At 40.7% G+C, this 23,482-nt stretch overlaps 1 protein-coding gene and 1 long non-coding RNA gene across 4 annotated transcripts in view; one reads left to right on the top strand and one right to left on the bottom strand.

Moving 5' to 3' along the window:
- The window catches only part of LOC136420653 (uncharacterized), a 541,092-nt gene that overhangs the window by 40,879 nt on the left and 476,731 nt on the right, over positions 1-23,482 (bottom strand). The gene's annotated exons all lie outside the window — the stretch shown is intronic.
- On the top strand, positions 590-4,514 carry LOC136420644 (peptidoglycan-recognition protein SC2-like). Its single transcript, XM_066407699.1, has 6 exons — positions 590-1,078; positions 1,877-2,043; positions 2,442-2,580; positions 3,202-3,292; positions 3,451-3,556; positions 3,820-4,514. The coding sequence occupies exons 1-6, from the start codon at positions 934-936 to the stop codon at positions 3,844-3,846; spliced, it is 675 nt and encodes a 224-aa protein (XP_066263796.1). The 5' UTR covers positions 590-933; the 3' UTR covers positions 3,847-4,514.

The raw sequence follows: 23,482 nt of genomic DNA, 5'->3' as shown, positions 1-23,482 counted from the left end.
TTCCTTTTTTTCCACGCACTATCCTCAGAAAATGTGTGCTATGAACATTTTCCACCGTGACAAGGCAGAACTTTTCCAACGAGCAACGCGACTGAAGCGAACATACTATTCGCCATGGCTGTTGACAGGATGTTCCTGTCAGTAGTGGGAAACGTGTTATTGACAGGATGCGTAGGTAAAAGAATAATAATGGTACCCTCATTTGATGAGATGTCATACTGGCTCGCTCGATATCGTATACGCCGACACTCAAGGGACCGGAGTTCAATTCTTAGCAGGGTCATTTTTTTTTCAAGCATCATTTCAGTACTTGATTAGTCTTTCAATAGTTAATAAGTCTTGCTCAGGAATGTCAATTAGTATGTTTTGCACCATCTTACAAGATGATATCCAATGTTAGGGTTATATAAAGAGTTATATCATGGACATCCTGTCAATAGTGCCAAAATTTTCCTTATTGACAAGAAGATTCTGTCAATAGTACAAAAAATCTTCTTGTTGACAGAAAATCCTGGCGATAGTACAAAAAGGATCATTGACAGGGCCATCTTGTCAGTAGTACACACAAAATTCTTAATGACAAGAACATCCTGTCAATGTCCTCAGCCTTAATCTTGACCTCAAGCGGCTTTACTTTCGACAGGTTATTTGTACAGGCCTAGGGCTCCTAATGAACCCAAGAACTACACATACAGCGCTTTCCAGGGCACACTGGGTTATTCAAACACGTCTTGGGTTAATATTTATCATAAAGACACACAGAAATGCTGTGGTCTGTGCTAAGTCAACAGCAATCTTGCGTTTTATTATTTACTTGTACATTCTGCACGCGGCTTTGTTGATCTGTGTCACCGATTTTAAGGTGAATTAAGTTCAAGGTTCAATCTTGCTATGAATAGCTAAAGGATTCTATAGCACTTCAACACATACACCATGGATGTGGAGAACGAAAAGCGTGAAACAGCGGAAAGACACAAGAGACAGGTGACGAGATACGTGCTGGTTGTAGCGGTTGTGTCGGTGTTTCTGGTGATGAGTGCTGTTCTGATTGTGTACTTTGTGACCACGACTGCAAATGGTGAGACTCTTATCCCCCAAAAATGTCGACAAAGCAACATGTTAACAACGTTATACTTCAGGAACGATACTATGGCGTATCAAGCTATTGAAGATGAGGAAAATTACCAATATACGTATGGAATGGTTCTAAAACGACAGGGGTATTTCACTTGTTTTGAGTCGATTGCTGGCAGGAGAATTGTTAAGTGTAGAAGACTCCATTTTTTAGTTGTCATAACAACGAATATTTAACCTAAAGCCGGTCTTTTCTTCTGATATTGGACGAATTTTGTGTGATCCAAGAGTCTGTTCTGGGGTCACTTTGTATAGAGTGACACATGTTAGGGCGGGGTCTACCACCGCGGGCGACAACGAAACAAATAGTTTATTGCTGACCAGGTAAAGTCCAGGCTTTTTTTAAGTAGGGGTCAATAATTACTTAAGCGAATCCATTGATACAAAAGGGGCTATTTCATTTCCACTGGCAATGCCTCAAAGAAGTTGGTAAATCACTGGATATTGAAGGTTCTTTGCACACAACCAATAATCACTACCTGCAAACGTTACGGTACTTTTTCTGCTACATTCCTCATCGCAATACAGACTGGCTGTACTTCCCATCGCTAGGTGGCGCTGCAGTGTGGAAAATGCGGTCCCAAACGTGACTAAACCTGTATACCCCCTCATCATGTAGCAGCGGCAAGTAGAACCAGTCAGTACTGTCCAGAAGAAAGTAGCAGCTAGAAGAACTACCAAAATTTTGGCATGTAATTGTTACTGGTTATATGCAAAGATACCCAATGAAAGTATATTTCAGGTGAATCTCAGATCGCCATTATCAGCCGAGCTGAATGGGGAGCGAGACCCCCCAAGTCACGTGCCAATATGACGTCACCTGTACCCTACGTCATCATCCACCACAGCTATGAACCGGATATGTGTTATAACAGGTCCCAATGTGAAGAGTATGTACGAGGTTTTCAGGTAAGAACCTGACCGATGCAACCACCGATCTACAATAGCAGGACATAAAGCTTACAACTCACCTTATATATCTGCTAGCAAATGCAAAATACTCTCCTGTTGAAAACGTGCTGTCACTTGGCGACTGCATCTACCTGCAGCACCTCCTTACACAGACTGGAGTACTGCATTCATATTACTGAGGTGAAACGGTGCGGAGGTTTAAAAAAAAAACTTCACAGTATGGTTATCTGCCGCGCCATTCCTTATATAGTAATAGGGTTACGTCATGGCGGATTAATCCAATTATAGCGCAGTGTGAATAGCGATAGTTGTCGTTCTTGTTCTGTTCAATACCTACCTATTCCATATAAAACGGCTTGTATGGAATGAATCTCTTTGATGGTACATACACGCAGAACTTCCACATGGACACCCGTGGTTGGGACGACATCGGCTACAACTTCTTGGTTGGCGGGAACGGTGACGTGTTTGAAGGGCGGGGATGGGACGTGAAGGGGGCTCACGCCGGGGCTGACTGGAACGGCAGATCAATCGGTAACGTTAACGGCGAGGTTCAACATCTAAAACTAGAGTTTCACGGCCTCATACCTTCGCCAAGTTAATCTTGTCGAGTGACGTATTATAAATGTTTCTCATTGACTATACAAATAGTGTCTTTATTTGCATAGATTATATCAGTCGATCATCTTCTCTCCTCAAACACGGTGATAACACAACATTTGCAAAAGTATGAAAGTCTCATCTTAGCAAATAAGGGTATTGTAGCGTTTCCTCATTGATGGCGATTTATCCTGGTTTCAAACTCACTAACAAAAACACACATGCAGTTCCAGCGAACATTGACAGGGGACCCAAACCCGTATCACTGCTTTCCGTGCCCAAAGCTATCTACCATCAAAATTCAAGATGATAAACGTCATATGTTACGATACAATGATGCCCAACGTTTATATATCATAGCGTGAATACTTGCACAAAATGTCGAGATGATACTACCTCTGATAAGATATACTAGTAAATATACACAGTTATTTCAACAATTTATTGTGGTTATCAAACACAAATTCGAGGTGCTTCAATTTCCTTCAAATAACCAAGGAGGTTAAAATATTTGAACCTCCTTGAAATAACGGACGACTTCTTTTTTCTGACCAGGAATTTGTTTCATTGGAAATTTCACCGACAAACTGCCTCCAGAGGAGGCCATAACGGCAGGGAAAATGCTGATTCAACTTTCCATAGAGAGGTAAGTGACGAAATTTACATATAGGGAAAATGAATGACAGACTTTTCAAATGTTTGCTACAAATTCCTAAAATGTCTGCTTTTGTAATCTTGTCATTCATTAGGTACTGTACCTAGTTATTATTTGACTACATATTGTTGAGTGTTTTTTTTTCGTAGGAACAAGTTGATGGCTAACTACACCCTGTACGGCCATCGCCAAGTTCTCCTCAGAACGTGTCCTGGGAACGAGTTTTACAAGCTCATTACTGAATGGAAGAACTGGGTACGAGACTTTGTAGACAGTCGTACTAAACTGTTCACGGAAAAAGACGGATATACGGTCTACATCGTTTACGTATACTAGACGGAACAGAAATTATCATATGCAGTTTTGCGACATTTCTAGCATATTCCCTCTGTATTTTTGGGTGGGGGGTTTATGAGTTTGCTTAAAAAATCGATATCATTGTTTCTTGCCCATGTCCCTTTATATTATGTATGAAAGAGTATTCAGAAGTATAACTAATATCTTCTTCTTACTTACAGAAGCCAGGAAATTACACGACTACGTAACCATATAGATGACTGCCGTCTTTGATGCTGCGGCCATTTTCTTTGTTTGCAGTTTTCAAGACATTGTCATTTTGTTTTAAAACATTAATGAGTCTATACGTAGATTTGATACCACGAATGACGTTCTAATCTTGTACACTTAGACCGTAGTCATGTACCAATCAAATGTTTGGAAAACTTTTACAAGCATCCAAAAGTAGGTGACGTTTTGTAAATGTTCGCTAGGAGGCGTAAGTGAGCGTGCACCTGTTGCTTTCTGTGACGTCAGGCCGATCCATATCGCACACTGTCTGTCACCATATCGGATGCCATTCCTATGGTGTATTCTCATACCGTGATGTTAATATCCGAATATGGCTCCGCATACATGTACACGACTAAAGGGACACTTGTATGTACCAAGGACACCCAGCTAAATGGTTTCCGTAGTTTCAATGTGGCCTGTTACGCCGAACGGTGGTTATACTGGCTATACAGATATACATGTATTGATATTGTGCTTCGGACAGAAATCGTGCAACTTAACCATTTGAATATGTTAATACACACACATACTATCGGAGGGAAGTGTTGTTTTCCTGTCCCCTGTATATCAGAATTGCTGACACTGTATACCGAATTACCGAACGTCACCAATAAAATCGAAACGGCTTGAAAAGGAAACTCAAGACATGCAGAAAATGACAACGGGGTTTTGTTAATGTGGTCTAATAAATCATTGCGACTTGTTACGTACTTAAGGAGTAAGAGCTCTAATCCGGATTTGGATTAGTCCGGATTTGGATTTAATACTTCACTAAGCAAAGATAATTCCAAATTTCTCGATCAAAACCCTAGATTTGCCAAAGACCCTATTGTAATGGAAATGGTATTCAATAAATGTTAAATTTGTAAAGGCAAAATCCCTTTTGTGTTTTATTTCGGAATGGATTATTGAATTGCTATTGATATAATATTTCTGCTAAAATCATAAACCCACTTATTACGCAAAATGATCTACTGTATGGTAGATACTTACTACTAGTACTCGTAAAGCCAAGGACTACCCCCTTAAGAGAATAAAAAAGAGACCACCCTAACAGATTGACCTGAAGTGTGCCAAACTTGGGGCGGTGGTTTTCGGACGGGGTGACCGGTGACGTCATACATGCCATCATGGCCCTTCCACGACTCACGTTGCAATGGGATGAGGTAACGTAGTGCTCATATTTCTTCATGTACTATGATCTAGTAGCGCTGCTAGTGTTCGACTAGTATTCTATTGCCGTTCTAGTGTGCCTTAAACCTCAGCTTCTATGTAAAAAATAAGCGTGTCAGCATTTAGTATAAGTTGTAGAGCGGTTGATGGTACGATGTGTTATACGCCAAGGAAATAACGCAACTAATTATAACGCCCCAGCGACCTTGCGTTTGTGCGTTTTTGGTTTGGTACATATAAATACTAAGGGGTCAGATTATAGAGTGCAGCCTTATTTTTTAACCGAAACTGCTTATTGTGAAAAAATGCCTAACACAGGCTAAGGATTCGATGTTTAACGCCGACTGTTCGGTGGACAATTGAAATGGAAAAACAGTGATGTAAGGAAAGCTGAATTCTTCATGTTGCTTGCTTTGGTTAATATAGGGATTTCAGAAGACAATAATTATTCGCGACAGGTATAAGACTCGTTTCTAAGATTTTGGAATTATTCTGTTGAGGGGACCTTGGTTCATACAACTAAAGAGAGGATGAAATATGGTCTATCCGACCCCACCCTCTTATAATGATGTATTTTGATATCTCTACCGCTCCTTTAACATAGTCGTATTCCCATTTGGGGTCACCCTCCACCTTATTAGATTTTACCCGGTCAGCTTTATTTTGTCAACTAATCCCTGTGTTACAATGTATGGTGATGCACAGATCGATGATTTAGTTCACTTCTTGCGACAACACGTCCAGATAGGGAGGAAGGACCGCTAGATATCGTCAAATTTTGATTGAGGACCAGGAAGCCAAGAAACTTGATGTATCTCTTCTAAACCTATATACTGTCTGTAATTATATACTAGTATGTTTCAAGCGACGGTTGAAACCAAAAAGGGATCAGATATTCAATTTAGATGTAAATATTATGTTACGTTTTCAATCTTACGAAAATACAGATGCACATGCTATTGTTTTGATAGTAATGGTTTTAATATTCGCTGTGCGGGTTATCGTTATTGTTTTTAGGTATTCTGGTATGCAAACGCTGCAGAATATTTGTTGAACCACTGATGAAGCCAACAGGTTCCTTCTTAGCATCTCTCTTAGGAGTGGTGGCATTCGAGAGATAAATCGATTCGTTACGCGTGCATCTATTGCTTCGCTTATTTGGGAGAGGTCATTGCACTCGAACAATTTGCAAACTAGGCAAGCTGCAGTTATGAGTAAAATCGCTTAGTGGCGCTGATCACAGGGCTATGCGAAAGCTTGGATTGCGCCTGTGACCTATTTTCGCCGATACCCAGGTGTTCGATCCCACACAGGGTAATCCTCAATGTATTAGTGGAGATTTGCGATAATTATGCACTAATTAGTTTGACCGGGTTTCTTAATGATGCGTCTAATAATGCCGCACACCGAATAATTTTGTCGTCAGCAGAAATAAATGACGAAACCCAATTTTCGCCATGTCAGCTTTCATCTTACAAAAGAGTTTAAATAGAGATTACCAGGGTTGACTTTCGTTCGTTAAAAGTAATCTATCACAATATTTACACTGAAGGATTTTCGGTACCGAATGTTAGACTACAGTTAAGTGAATGTGGTGTTTTTGTCCCATGTCCGTTGCCGTGACCTCAGTACTATATAACTGCCTAGTTGCGGCCAATGGGCATGAACATCCATGTAACTTTGTTTGTTTGTATGTATTGCATAAGAGGCACACCGCTTAAAGACATAACACGCCAGATTTTTACAGTAAGTCCAAGCAGAGTAAGCATAGGTTTGAATCACTTACCCGGGAAGGACCTGATTAGCGTGGTGGGATCTTTAATGTGCTCGAACGGGGTGTGGCTCTCCTCAAGTAAACAGATGTCAAATTGTAGGACACGTTCTATGGTATTGATGTAGATTAGACTTAGGAAAAATGGACCTTCATTGTCATATACATGTACACATAGAGCTGGTGTGTTACGCCGAATGGCGGTTATACCGGCTATATAGATACAGATACAGATAGATACGATTAGTGAAGGCAAGGCAAAATAGCAACGCTTTATTGTAATACCGTAAAATCTACAATCGTCAGTCCCCAAACTACACGCCCTAAAAGTGGAATAACGCATTGCCTCTCCTCTAGCGACCCTCCTTCATTGTTACATGCACATTATATATATATATACGACTAGTGAAACTAAGGCAAAAAGCAAACCTTTATTGTAACACTGTAAGATCTACAACCGCCATTTCAAAACCCCAAGCCCTAAATGTTGAATAATGCGCTAACTTTCCTCTAGCGACCCTCTGTCATTGTTATATACACATATTTACGAGCAGTGAAGGCTAAAAACACAGAACGCTTTATTGTAACACCGTAATATCTACAACCACCAGTCCCAAAAGCACAAGTTCTCAAATGTTGAAGAATGCACTACCTTTCCTCTGGCGACCTCCCTTTATTGTTAGATGTATGTATATACGAGTAGTGAACCTAAGACAATACAACAACGTTAACATTTAATTGTAACACCATAAGATCTACAACCGCTAGTGCTAAAACCATAAGCCATAAAAGTTGAATAGCGCGCTACCTTTTCTCTAGCGAATCCCCCCCCCCCCCCCTTACAGTGGCCTCTTTCTCACATGGCACAACTTGACGGATTATGACAGACGACCGCGGGGCCAGACTCCATGCATTTTAGATATTAAAATCAATGTAAACAATGAGAGGGGAAACTATTCCACAGTTAAAACCATTTTTCATACGTAAAAGATAGCCGAGAGAATGAACTCACAGGATGACAGCCGATAAAAGCTATTTTTTACGTTGAGGACACGGGTACTCTCTATTTCTATATTTATGATGATGTGGGAGGGGGGTGTATTCGCAACACATTTCCGAAACATCTATAAGTTTTATGGAGAAGGCCCAAATCATACATAAATTGACAGAACCAAAGGGGGGCAAGAATTGGAAACTACACTGTGACACTACGACAGGATGGTCATACCACTGCCGAAAAACAAACAAACCCGAGTCAGTTCTGATATATACGTACATATAAAGTTACCATATATATTTTCATGCCTCTGTATGAAAAGCTCTGTATACGAGGTTGGTAAGAGGACAGGGAGGTTGGCCACTAGAGTATATTCGGAGCTACAGAGATCCCCGGTTAAGACCCTCCTCGCCATAACCAGGGTTTTAAGGTTTTGAATGTGACTGCTATCAAAACTAATAGATTTTATATGAAGAATTTTATTGCACGACTATTGTAGCAGGTACAAAGTATGGCAACAACAGTTAACACAGAACAAGACATAAGGATGGAATAAAACTATTCGCTACAGCAAAATGACTATCTTAGGTTTTACATGATTCAAGTTGGGCTAATTATGAGTGTCATTATGTTTTCTAATAACAAAACAATCTTTTATATATTTGCCTATTTTAACACTGTATGAGCTGTTGCATCTAAAGATATGGTCAAATCTATCTGTAGCATTTGGCGTCTTAAAATCTGAAGTACTTGTAACATCTGAATGTGGCTTATTTTGTGCACCTACAGCCCTAGAAGTTTGTCGTGTCGTTTGTCGACGGAGAGTTGTGTTCTGCCAGTACGAACAGACCGCAAATTTGACGAATTGACACCAGTAGATATGAATGGTGAACCGATTGAACGTAAGCAACGTGGGTCATTCAAGTCTATTCAGATAATGTCCTGTCAATGTCTAGACATCGACCTGACGGCAATGTGTTGTATTTAGCGTGGTAAAGGGGGGGGGGGGTGGATTTGCCTGTGCCACTACAACAGGGTACCACATAACCTCATCACACAAGCTGCACTTTGAGTGAAAGTCGGACATACATTGCTTGTTTGTTTGTTTGTTTGTTTGTATTGGATACCCAGCAAACCGCCTCATGGCGTAACACACCAGGTCTGTACTGAACAGTGCAAGTTGAATATATGGACAGATTTATTTGATAGATTCACACCGAGAGGAGATAGACCCCTACTCTTTCGATAAGCATGATGGGTTCTCCTCAAACATGGGACCGTCCTATCCAAGGGTCTTCCTTAGCCGAAGGTACTCATTCTTATCCGAGTCGATTGAGGAAAGAAGTGTAAAGTGCCTTTCCCAATAGTAAAACATACGAACCTGTTAGGCATTAGAACTCAGTACTTCCAAGTTCTGAGTCAACAACCCTAACCACCATTATTGGATATTGATTTAACGCCTTTACACGATACTAAATGTAGTAGATTATAAGACATAAGACCAGACAATACCACGTCAAAGCCAAACGCAATATTTCCACTCTATCTATTCAAAACCTGCACCTCACACTGTCGAATTGTCAATAAAACTACGCGTTTGTCAGTGCACCGCGTCTCATAACTCTCCCTCTAAATGATTATAACCTGAAAATCATTAAAGAAACGCCGTGGTTTGACGTCACTGCTGCGACAGTGATGATTAATAAGACGGGAACAAGGCTTTGTTTATCGATTGTCTTTGAGCGGTATCGACTTGGTGTGCTGACCCACTTCTTCAACTTCATATCGCTTCATTTACAACGTCTTGGCTGGAGATGCGTTTGGCGAGTGTCCAGTTCAGATATTCGCGGGAATCGTCCACTCTATCACTTACGGCGCGGCCACATTCGTCGGAGCCCATCGTACGATTGCACGTTGTAAAATGTCTAAGGAGGCTGTGACAGAAGCAATCATCGCCACGGATCTGACATTTTCTTTTCATAAGACAAATAAATTTAAAAAAAAAATACATGCACAACTATCTCAGGAATGCTCGGTGCGGTCACATCCCTCGTTGGCCGTCGTGCGTCGTAAAATTTTCAAGCAAGCTGTGACAGAAACAAGCGCCGACAGTGATCTAAATACAACAGTATTTTACGAAGGCAGATGGATCTTGCACGACTATCCCAAGAATGACCCAAGTTTGCGATCGTACGACAATCGTACGGCAAATTTGTCCGGGTCCTTACACGAAAAAGCATCAGCTATACACAAGCATGGGTGGAATCGATGAGTATCGAATGATTACCAGGCAACATACGTTAAATAAAGATTGAAATTTAAGTGTCCGAGCAGGATACCAATGACTGCACGTATTCTATTTTCTTACACTGGTGGCAGCGGTGGATTTTCCTAATCCTCAAGCAGATGTTGAGAGGCTAAATCGTAACGTTTTCCTAGCTTTGTAATCATTGTATTATCCCAAGGTTAGACTTTGAAAATAGCAACAGACTAGTTGGGCAACCTTGGTTGTTCATGTAAGTGTGTTTCAACCAAACCAAGAAAAAAAGTCTAGTTTGATTGACATATCGGGGTCATGGGTCAATCGCCAAGCACAATACACGATATCGAGACCTGGAAGCAAATTATCGAATTTTGTCCCGAGCAAATGACTTAAACCACGGATTCTGCTTTGTTTCAATTTGACGTCGCACGGATGGACTACCAAACGGACGGGTTTGTTCGATCGCCTCCCCCCCTCTGACCTAACAGCACTCGTCCCTCAGGGTGGCTTTATTGGTCGAAGGCCAGGCGCATGTTAGATGTCAGATATACATCATTGGAAAACCACACGATATTAGAATACAGTCAGATGTAAAGTGGATGGCTGTGTCGTAAAATCTGTTATGAGTGTTGTACGAGTAGATATCTATAGAATAGGGAGTATAGTCTTGATTTTAGCTTGTGTGTGCTTGTGTGTGGTACTGTATGTGCATATGTGTGTGTGTGTGCATGGTTCTGTATGCACATCATGTGTGTGTGTGTGTGTGTATGATACTGTATGTACATATATATGTGTGTGTGTGTGTTTGAGTGTGTATGTCTGTGTATGTGTGTCTGTGTGTGTTTGTGTGTGTGTGTGTGCGTGCGCGCGCGTGTGTGAGTGAGTGAGTGGGTGAAAGGAGCCCTACAAAAAGCCCCAAATTATCAATAGCTTTTCAACAAAGGGTCTTCTTACAAATATACAACAATCGTAGCTATGAAACACACACAATGCTACATCATGAAACTCTAGTCTATTGAGGACAGATAACAAGGAAATAAATATACTTCTACATGTACCACTTTCAAACAATCACAAAAGCAGTAAAGTATTTCCAATATTGGCTATTGTATATATAGATTATTTCCCTAACCTCAAATTTCAAGCAATTCTGGAAATAAATTGGGCTTAATAAAAAATCAAAACCGGTTTTACTGTAGGTCATAAACCCAATTCTATTATTATTAATATTCTTATTAAAACTTTAAGAATATATAAACCGAATCATAATAGTAGTATAAGATATCAGCCAGATATTCCTTGTATTGAGTTTTCAACCGAGTTGCCAGTAAAGTTTTTATTGGGTTTTCTGGTTTGCTCAGGTATCAAATGACTTAGCTCTAAGTTAATTTTTATGATAGTCGATATCTTATTATGATTGGATATTGAATATTTGATGCAACCGTTCCGAACTTTAAACTGTGGCGGTATAATTACCATTAAGAAAAGGTTACAATTGTTTGTATCTAAACTAGCCTAACGGGCGAAATAAAAGAACAACAATGTTAAAATAATGTATAATGTTATTGTATTTTACACTTGCATGTCTACTGGATGATAGCTATATGCAAAATGACAAGAATATGCAATAATTGCTCTTTAGGGTTCTTTGGAGACTCCAGATGGCGCCAGCATGGATTTTTCACTAAAATCATATGAATACTTTTATCATCGTTTAGAATATGCCTGGATATCTGATATGCGATTGGATGTAATATATATATAATGTATTGTGCGTATTGAGAAGTCTGTGTGTATTGAATAACAAGCATTGCCTTTGTTGTCTACTAAGTAATCAATAGAATGAACCTGAAAATGTTTCGTGTTTGACACCATAGAAACGAAGATCCTATTGATCAAGATGCGTCCAATATTTAACACCGATGGTGCGTGCGCGGGGAGTGTTCTGGTTTCACATTCATCTTAGTTTAAAATCCATCAATCGATAAACCCTAAAGATATATTTATGACCACCCTAGATATTTCTTACCAACTCGTAATTACTTCTACAATTATGTAGCATTGATTTTATGATGCATTACTGCGGAGAAAATCAATCAAAACGACAAAATAAAGTCCCCAAAAATAGAGTCAAGCGCAAGTCCGCATCTTTATTGAAGCTTTGTAGTCTTGTGTTACCCGTCAGACAAAGTCTATTTCGTTCCAAACTAAATCAAGTTACAGTGACTGCTTTCGTAAGGTATTCCAGCCAAAGAGCGCCGTCAAAGAAAGATTGAATGACTCAAAGCTTTTTGTAGTTAGATCTAACACCGAGAAAGAGGGAGGGGCACCACATATACTTATGGCATGTCAGCGAAAAATCGTAATCTTCAAAATCCGTCCATGGTTATTGGTTTTGGTATGTTTCTGTGTGTGTTTGTGTTTCCCAATATCACTTAAGAACCTCTGAATGGACTATGATTATATGTTTCTGTATGTATTATACTTTCTTAAAATTGAATACATCATAGCGAAAAGGTTGAATTCAAGAAAACGAAATAAAAGCCATGTTGTTAGACAAAACAATTGTAAATTGCGTTGTGTGATTGAGAAAAATAAGACTAAAGGTGATCTGAAAAGAAGACTTATGCAATCCAAGACCTTTTGTGAGACACTTTCCTATTTTTAGGACGGTTTGAAAAAAAATGGATCGTTATCACAGCGTTTCTCACATAATGAGGTTACCCTCTGACAAGTTTCAGAAGCTTAGTCAGGCCACAAATTGGTCATTACGCCTTATCGATTCCGCTCCTTCAATCAAGCCAGTCTCCCGGGCTTGTTACCGCAGCTAATTTGGCCCTCTGTCGGCTTCTACATACATGGACTCTACATAATGGAATTCTGCACTTCATGATGTAATTGAAGTGATAAATTCAGGGTCGTACTCAATGGAAGGTTGATTGTTGGAGGGGCAGAAGGTTGGGGCTCATTAATAAAGACGGGTATGCGCGAACCCTTGCGAAATAATCGCCGATTTTCGTTAGGTCAATTGAGTTCAAGTTAGAAGTGCAAGTAAAAAACTGCTGTTTCAAAAACTCTGTGAATAGTTTCACCAGTGTGGTAACTCAATGAATGATAGAGTTCTTTGTTGCAGGTTTTATCTAATGTTAAGCTATTCCCTCTTCCACCTTCCTCAGGGCAATCATGGCTGGTTCTACTCCCCACCGCTAGATGGCGCTGCAGTGAATATAATGTGGTCCCAAACGTGACTAAGCCTGTATCCCCCCTCATCACGGTTCATTGCCGTTGTAGATTTTCTTATCATTTCTGACTCCTTAATGTAACGCGTGCGTCCGTTGTTTATTTTGTCTATGAACGTACTGGTGAATCGAAACTAACGAATATATCTGCCAAAAAGCACGCAGCAAACACGCAACGCTGGTTGATTGTCACATGGGATACCAAGGAGGTTACAGGTCTATAGCCTTCTTGACATTGCAAGGCTTTAAAGCAACGGAAGTCACGGCAAGTCTTCCCGCATTAGACTTAACGTTAAATGTCTACCTCTGCGACTTATATGGTTTTTCCCTTCAATAAATAGATGTTTCATTTGACGCAATGTTCTCTTCAGGGTTTCACTTCCTGTGGGCACATAGTAAGTGTAAATGCCCACTCCCCTTCTTACAAAATGAAGTAACATAGTGCTGTATTCTGTTTTTGAAACTGTGTTGTCAGCCTTAACATTGCAGACATAGTGAGGACTGTACATGTGCTTCGCAAATTAAACAAAAAAAGGGACAGAGGGTTTCCACATCTCGTTAGAATGCCAATGCAAACTAACCAGTACCTCGAGCATACAGTTCAAGATTCTCTGGCCGCAAGTCAAGTGGGGGACCAAAACAACATGAAACTAGAAAGGCCGTCATTTGCCCCTGAGCAAATACAGCATGTTTAGCCATACTCCTCCTCATGCAAGAAGTGGGCTGTCCCAAAATAATACCTGGGCAAATCGAAATATTAACTGCATGTAGAAAGGCAACATTTGCGAGAGCATCATACTTCGCCAATCTCCCTCCCGATGCATAAATTGACTGTTCGAAAATCACCCGTGCAAAAAAATTCTCTCTTCAAGTTCTGCGAGACCCCAAGAGCTTCTTACTGCAAAGGCTTTCGTGTGCTCCTGCAATATGACCTCAGGTGACCTAAATAGAACACGCGTTCTTTGGCCAGTAGCAAATGGAATGCAGGGATCCTTAGATAGAACATGGATTCCTTGGCCAGCAGCAAATAGAACATGGAACGGGGATACCACTTTTGGCCTGTTTTTGGTCTGAAAATGGGTATAAAAGTCCCCCAAATGAAGCATGTTGAAGTGATGTACACCAGAATTGTGATTGAAATCCTGTAGGGACATGTTCAAGGCACCCTTATACCTAATGTCAGCTCATTTGCTTGTAAAACCAGGCAACAGGAGCCCAAAATTTAAATTTTGTCTAAAAATGCCCCAAAAAACCTCCATAAAAATGATTTTCAGGCCTGTTCCAAAAAAATGAATAAATAACAAGGGTATTTGCCTTCTTTACCTCCATGCCAAATTTCAGGTTGGTTGATTAAAAAATGGCAGAGTTGAATCCATTTGAAGATTTGGCAGAAGAAGAAGGAGAAGAAGAAGAACGTGAACACTAGAAAGGCCGCCATTTGCCCCTTAGCAAATATTTATGTTTAGCCATACTCCTCCCCATGCAAGAAGTGTGCTGTCCCAAAATAACACCTGGGCAAATCGAAATATTAACTACATGTAGAAAGTCAATATTTGCGAGAGCATCATACTTCGCCAATCTCCCTCCCGATGCATAAATTGACTGTTCCAAAATCACCCGTGCAAAACAATAGACCGATCCTGTCGAACACCATATCGAACGAATAGAAGACCCATAGAACCCCCTGTTCTATTCAGAGCACCTCCGTCAAAAACAGCGTTGGCGGGGCAGAAATGGCACGTGTAAAGCAGGGTACGTATATCTGGGACACTGCACTGTATTGGTTGAATGCATGTTCAGAACAAAAACGAATTTAAATTGAAAATAGATCGGGCACTCTGGGAGAGGAAGCTTGTACCACATGCTGACTACTACAAAGTCCGCGCTAGCGCAGTGTTTCGTATCTTCAGTTATTGGTGTGTGAAACTGGTTAACTTGAAAGTGAACAGGGAAGTAAAAGAATGCATTTTAATTTTAGTTACTAAATACCATGCAGCTGTTATGCATGCAGTCAATACAGTGGGAACCCTATCACAGATATATGAACCCTGTTTTACACGTGCATCACCTGCTTGTCAGAAATTGGGCGCTGATGCCCACCGACAAGGGAAAGCTATGCCGCGTATACCGCTTTAACATTGACCGAAAACATTACGCTCTCACCGCAACTACACCTACACCCTCCTTAAACAACTCTACCCGGTGGATACAGCCTTCAACAAAGAAGACATAGTATTCTTATTTGGCCCGCTCTGAAAGGGTTTCAGTGCCACAAAAGCTAAACCGAAGTCAGTGGCATTATTTTCAATCTAGCCGCGACGGCCATGTTTGGTCCGTCAAACCCCGTTTTTGACGGAGGCGTTCGAAATCGAACAGGGGGCGTGGCTTTGGGATCGGTCTATTCTCTCTACAAGTTCTGCAAGACCCCAAGAGCTTCTTACTGCAAAGTCTTGCGTGTGTTCCTGCAATATGACCTCAGGTAACCTAAATAGAACACGTGTTCTTTGGCCAGTAGCAAATGGAATGCGGGGATCCTTAGATAGAACATGGATTCTTTGGCCAGCAGCAAATAGAACATGGAACGGGGATACCACTTTTGGCCTGTTTTTGGTCTGAAATGGGTCCAAAAGTCCCCAAAATGAAGCATTTTGAAGTGATGTACACCAGAATTGTGATTGAAATCCTGTAGGGACATGTTCAAGGCGCCCTTGTACCGAATGTCAGGCCATTTGCTTGTAAAACCAGGCCACAGGAGACCAAAATGTAATTTTTGCCTAAAAGTGCCCCAAAAAACCTCCATAAAAATGATTTTCAGGCCTGTTTCAAAAAGATGAAAAAACTGAATGAGGGTATTTGCCTTCTTTACCTCCATGCCAAATTTCAGGTCGGTTGATTAAAAAATGGCAGAGTTGAATCAATTTGAAGATTTGGCAGAAGAAGGAGAAGAAGAAGAAGAAGAACGTGAACAAAAACAATATGTTGAGCCATACTAGGTATGGCTAAACATAAATACGTCATCGTAGAACACAATATGATGGCACCCAACACACCCATCTTGCTGCAGAAAGTAAATCCACGCAACAACAAACGGTAGGAGCAGGAAAAAAACTAAAAAGGAAAGATTTTCAGTCTTGCTTTGTCAGTGCTTTTCAACATCGCTTTCCGAAACACGTCTTCCCTAACTGTCACACAGCTGTACGTCCCAAGTCGTGCTAGGATTACAAAGCAACTGACGTCACTTTACAAATGAAATAATACTACTGTAACCCACAAACCAACCATAAGTAATCCAATTTTCGAAAGTAAATTGACATAAATACGTTAAGTCAGGCCATGGACATATTCCTGTCTTGGCGTTACTTTGATCTCATCTAGACCGCGCATGCGCCCTGTGTAATGAGTACCACGTACAGGCTGCGTCTGTCGTGTCATGGTTGTTTGAGGTCGTTTGAAAAAGTCAACAGACATCGTGATCGAACAGTTTGAACAGAGTAGACAGTTCGTACACATCGAAGCACCGACGGCATTCTCGGCTAGAATTATATAACCTACTGCAGCCTTCGGGGATGTCCCTGTGGCTCAACTGGTAGCAGCTTCACAGTTGAGCTCCTGGTTCCAATTAGTTGGTAACTTGGAGACCACAGTTCGAGTCCTGGGGGCAGGATTGCTCGAAGCTAAAATAAGGGTCCCGTGTTTGAGGAGGTGCCTCGAGCACTAGACGGAAGGACTAGACTTCTACAGAAACAGAAAGAAAACTTGCTGACCTATGTGCCACTAGGCACAACAATGGTCTAGACTAATGGACGTCAGGGGATTCGAACTCAGGACCTCTGGGCCAACCACCATAGCCGTTGCGCCAACAAGACGCCAGGCGTAGATTGCATTCTTCGTTCGTCTTACGTTTAGATTCTAGTATCTTAAATTTTTCCAACGAAACAGCCAGGTTTACATGTTGGGAGACATCCTATGAACGCTTCCGACGACTGTGCAAAGGAAGCACTTTTATAAGTTAAGAACATGCAAGTCTAACTGCTCCAATCGTCTTCTAAGAATATGTAATATCTTACATTAGTTTGGCAGGCATATCCTTGGAATAAAATAGTTCAAGTCATTACGGGTAGTAAGGTGTAATTAAGCTATGGCCTCTGAAGTTATGTTTGATTCAGTATATTCCATTCTTGTAAGCGGCATTTGAACATCGATGACATTATGGGTTAAGTCTCTTTGATTTTATGGGTAGGATGACTTTCACGGACTCAGTATGGGATTATCCTTATCACGTTCTATGCTTGGGGAAATCCTTCTGTCTGGAGGAAGTCTGCGATTTTATATCTCAGAAACTTTATTGCTTAAACTTTACACTGCTAAATCCTTGACTTTGTTCGAATTTTACAGTGCAAGGTAAATACATTGATTCTTACAATCCAATAAGTAATTGTACCTGTAAAATTGTTCAGGTACAACTTCGGACAAGTATACCTAGTAGTAGTAATATATATATAAGAACTTTCTACACGTTATTTCAGAATCCGAACACAATATAGAGCACTCACCAACAAGCTTTTGGTCAGTCCTCTGCCACTTCTCAAGTTGAAATGACCCGAAGCCTATGCCACGTGACCTGAACGGAAGGTGACTTCGGAACGGGTCAAAGGTGTCCGGCAGTCTGTATCAGCCCCCGTCTCTGTTTAGGGATGGTCGATGGGCTAATGTAGATGGCCTCTGTACCTGAACAAATACCAGTGTATACCATTTTTAGACCAGATAGCGGATATTCCCATTTCGAAGATGACAATTTTGACTATCGAACAATTTGAAATTAGGAAGTACTGTTGCTCTGCTTACTTCTTGTAAATAGGTAAACCCTCACACATAAAGTTGACAATTGGAAACTTACAGATAATCAGGTTAACGTATATTGTATGGACAGTTACAAACAAATTGCTATTGCTGTATCTGAAAATGTCTTAAGTACGCAGGCCTACATCTATATATATGTGCACCTTTTGTTTTTATGCTGAAATCGCTCACTTGTATAGTTTGTGCCACTGATTACCATGTTGCATGCCCTGGCAAGCTTAAGTATGATTAAGGTCATAAAATCACATGAGAGAAAGATAGACAAAATTGCCAGACGGCTTTACGCCACTCATTGCCCGGCTTTCCGCAAACGAAGGACTCGTAAATTTCCTAATTCCCTGGAATAATCGAAGTGATTGAAGTTGGATTTTGGTCCCTGGGCTGCTTCACGGTCGAGCAAGCGGCATAAGACATATGGATTTTAAAGTTCCTCGCGGCACAAGTAAAACTATTTACCCGCTAAGACCTTCCACTACTTTTCTCAATACGTATACGACAGTGACTGGACCTAGTTCCCGCCGCTAGGTGGCGCTGCAGTGAGATGAATGCGGTCCCAAACGTGACTAAGTTTGTACCCCCCTCATCGCGATTCATGACTAGAGTAGAGAGCAGTAGCAATCTAAAGATTCTCAGGAAGCGAACTTTTTTGGCTGCGGCAATTCAAGGACATAGGCCATAGAGTTAACAACCTAAGTTTCCACATAAATGTATCGCACACCTTACACATATAGTACATGTATACGCATGATTAATGTTCACAATGTAGTGTTCATTAGACCACATTGTAGTAGAGACATTACCGTTTAAAAAGCGTGTGCAAAATTGTTCTTCCATAGTATACGTAGTAGGATTCGTGGCTGAACTCTGTATTTTGATCGTATATTAGTTTTAGGATTTCTAATTAATTTCCAAACCGCCGTCTAGAGGGTACTGGTGATTTCCCTAGCTGTAAACGTTTCTTGTAGACACTTTTGCGCTCTATGTATACATATCATAACGGCATTCAATTTATGTATCACCACCGATATAGTTCAGGAAATTGCCAACATCCAACATCAACGAGGGAAGGCGTGACGATCTGCACGTCCAAAGACACATTCACTACTATGAATCACCGATATCTATTTTCTTCCAACACTTTCCTTTCGGTTAGATTTAGCACTTACATGACAAAGTATACTTGTCAGGTACGTAGGATAGATGATACATTTTGTACAGGTTGGCACGAGTAATGTTAATACCTCCGGCACGGATGCATTTCCACATGGTTGGTATAGCATATCACAAGACGTTATAAATGGGTGTCAATGATTCCTGTTTGTTCGAGAGCAGACGTTGTGAAAGAAAGTGGTTCCATACCGTATAATGATTGCTTTGCGGCAGGTAAATCTTCTCATTGTGTTCTTGTAATGAGAAACTAAGCCCGAGGATAAGGTCATTTGAGATGGAAGGACAGACAAAGGCGAAATTATTTCTGCCCTGGTTTGAAGAGCTGTAACTTTCCCGATATTATCAGGGAATTTCCGACTTGATGTTCGCGTGACTCACGATGAGTCTTTGTTGATCTGAAGATAGTTAGCAATCATCCGCACGACTGTGCCGTATCTCTTCGTGTCGTGACCATCAGATGTTACACGGAGCCAAGAATACATATCACTCGTGTTAACAGCTAGCTTCTAGATCCAAAGACTATAGTAGAATTACTAAAGAGACTACCGTAAGGGCAACGACCAATAGAACAATGCGTCTGGAGCTGATAAGCTTCGTGCTGTTTGTCGTTGACTGGGGTGTAGTACCGATGGCTTATTTTGCACGTGTGTGTGAGGGAAGGGCTGTATTTGTCTTTTGGGGTCGATGCCCTGTTGTTGCACTTAGATCCTGCCATGTCACAAAAACACAGAAGAAAGAGCGGCAATTAAAGCAAAACAATATTCGCAAGAATCTACAACTGTTGCCGAACTACAATTGCGATTGGGCACTTAGATCTACTTCTCTAATGGTAGTAGATCTAGAGCGATATTCCCAAAATATTATCATTTGGAAATCCTATAGTAGTACACTGACCTTTAAAAAAGTATTTCTAGTTCTCGATAGATTTTGCCGGTGCAGTCACAACTAAAACGATGTACGGTATAAGGGAGAAATTACGTAGAATGCGATAAATTCAATTGCCTGCTCTAAGCAGATTCTTCGACCATATTGGCTAATACAGACAGAGGAACTGCCAGCTCTGGCAGCAGTATGTCCAAGATAAACACCAATGGGATGCAACATCATCGATTCGCGCTGCTGAGTGACCTGATGAAAGCGCTAACAACACAAACTACGGCCGGGACTTTGCGCCGTTGCCGCGGTAATCATCAGCGGAGGACCTTATCAGGTGCACCGGGAAAACTCGAAAGCAAAGCCGCTGACCTTAGCGAGGCGAAGCCGGGATTATGAGTCTCGTTAGGCCGCTCCAATATCAATAATCCGTGGGGCTGGAAATAACCTCAATAACTAGGGAGTCGGAGTAAATCACACTGGTGATCTCGGGAGGGAATTGCTGGCTTACCGCAAAACAACTTGACAATGAAAAACGACACGAGTGATAATCACAGTCATCTATCACAGTACCGACCGAACGGCCGTCTGCTTTGTGGGACACACTCGCACACAGAACAGTGTGTCTTCTGCTAAATGATTCCGAATACAGAAGATATGGTAGGATTGAAAATGAAAAACATGCATTCATTTATAAACGAGCCACCAAATGTGCCCCATTGTTAAGTATCTAGCGTTACTGGTAGACACTGTAATGGCAAAAATACTGTCTAATGAAAACGGATGTAACATTAAGCCATAAAACGTGAGGATTCCTGGCCTTTCTTGTTGGAGGACCGTCCCGTATGCATCATGCTCTCTAAAAATGCCTTGTCCTTATTTTTACTGATTGCATGTCACAAATTACCATCATCAGCAGGACTTTTATCAAGGCAATATCAATACATCAGCTTGTCAACTATAATTGGATTTAAGAATCAGCTGCCTTTCAAATTCTTGACAAATTTCCGCCACATCTTTGACTTGTGATAAGTCATCGTATTATTTGTGTCATCAAAGTATGATCAAATCTACTGGTAGATACTTTACAACGGAGCGGATTAGAGTGCCGTTTGTAAATTGACGCGCGTTTTTCATTTTTAGGCCTACCATATCTTTTATATTCCAAGCTCGTCAGGGACATAAAGTAAACAAGGCACAAGGGAAATTAGGCGCCACAGGTTGACTCTACATATGTTGCATCATGTTGAGTGCTAGTTGTGACCAAATATACTACAGTGTAAAACTGTGCTCTATTTCGCTTTACTAATTTGATATCTATTACTCAGTTTCATGATGCCCAGTTGATTGAAATACTTCTATTTCTTTATACTTTCATCTAATTTTATGAATACTTTTTGCTATGAAAAAAAGCTATGTACAGCACAACATATTGTTTCATCTAGGTACTCTTTGTTATCTAATCTTATCATTTTGTTGTTGTTGTACATGTATACCTATATCCTATGGCACTTATGAAGGCTGATTCCTATGTTTCTATTTCTGTCTTTCTATTTCTGTCTTTCTATTCCCTAATAGAATAGTGGAAACGATGTACAGCAGTAAAATATGCAGCCAGGTCTCGCATGGTGCCCGGGCACATCCATACATCATTACTCTTAATTAATTGTATATTTCATCAATAAAACAGAGATCTTTCGGCGACAGGCAGTGCAGACGATGATTGAAAACGGTTGGGACGATCCATTAATGAGAGATGACAGGCAGAAAGCGCTTGGGCGGGGCGGTACTTGTTATCTTTGGTGGACATGATCTTCAAAGCACAAGGATTTGCTGTTTCAATATAATAACATGCGTTAACACTGAAAATAGGAAAAAAAAACGTCAAATCTACTGTAAGAGTCTACATTCATTCCAGAGCTGTTGGCTTTGACCTAAGTAAAGTAAAATTCTTCTCACACCATATGGTGTATAGGGAGGTGCCCGTTACTGTTTCAATAGCCCTTGAGCCACACAGCTGTGAAAGCACTACAGGCGATGGGCAAGTCCGCTGGTAGTGGTTTGTGTTCCATTCACTCTCTCTCATTTGTACTGAGGGCTGATTGGAAAGATCAGTATGTATCGTTCTTAAATGTCATTTTTGACAGTTCAGTCTTTTTAGGTGCGAAACCTTCTTGTTGAAGGTATGGACCATACTACAAAATCTATGACTTTTCGTTGAAGCTGAGACACTTTGGCTAATTCTGATCTGCATGTGAAATATGGATAGCGGGACAGTCAGCTACATTATAAGACAGATGTCATTGACTTTTGTAAATATATACGTGATTATAGGAAACCGATTTCTAATACTATTTATTAGTCTATTTACAGAAATAGAATCCAAAATGTAGCGAAACGACTTCTGCCATGCAGCGAAACGACCAACCATGTAGCAAAACGAACAGTAGCGAACTGACAATGTAGCAAAACGAACTGTAGCGAACTGACAAGTTAGCGAAACGACTTGTAACCCACCATCCCCACTCATACATAACGGTTGCTCCCCATCATCAGTCCATTAGACTGCTCCTCACGACACACAGGTCTAGTACTAGTACCGGTGCAGCACTACCGCTGCCACACACTACACCAGGCGGGGGCACGTTTCACTCATACCTCCGGGGCAAAGACTGCTTCGCCTCTTACACCAGGTAAGTACGTTGTAGAAGAGATGTAGGCTTTTTCTAATGATAACAGTTAGTCATAATAATCAGACTAAGGGGTAGGTAAGATGACAGATGGGAACAGCTATTTCTTTTCTGTCTTCGGCAAAGCATTGTCAAATATCAGTTGATGTCCGAACGTTTCTGACGGATTCCAAACGCTTTCACAACAGACATTTTCTTAGCACCATCCTATAAGTCTCAATGGACTTGGAAACCTTTATTTCATTTCTTTTACTTTATATTTGTGTAATTGGCTTTGCTTGCTTTGTGATTATTTTTTGTCTTTGTTCTGGTGGCGGCGTGATGTGAGTTAGTATACAGTAGTGTAGCGTTTTTGTATGAATAGCATCTTACGATCGTGATTAGTTTCATCAGGTTGGTAAGTCACTGAATAGAAATACTCTTTTTTCCACAACCAATGCAATGTGAACCAGTCAGAATTGCTTTGAAGAAGGTGATACGTCGGTTGTCAATGAATAAATGTCTTGGTTGTGTAAAAAGAGACTTTTCATTCGAAATCTTACGATATTTGTCAAATCATTGTATGATTAAGGTAA

This window comes from Branchiostoma lanceolatum, chromosome 15, assembly GCF_035083965.1.
Source record: "Branchiostoma lanceolatum isolate klBraLanc5 chromosome 15, klBraLanc5.hap2, whole genome shotgun sequence".
NCBI lineage: Eukaryota > Metazoa > Chordata > Leptocardii > Amphioxiformes > Branchiostomatidae > Branchiostoma > Branchiostoma lanceolatum.
Note: the sequence above shows the minus strand (reverse complement) of the source record. Positions and strands in the feature narration are given on the sequence as shown.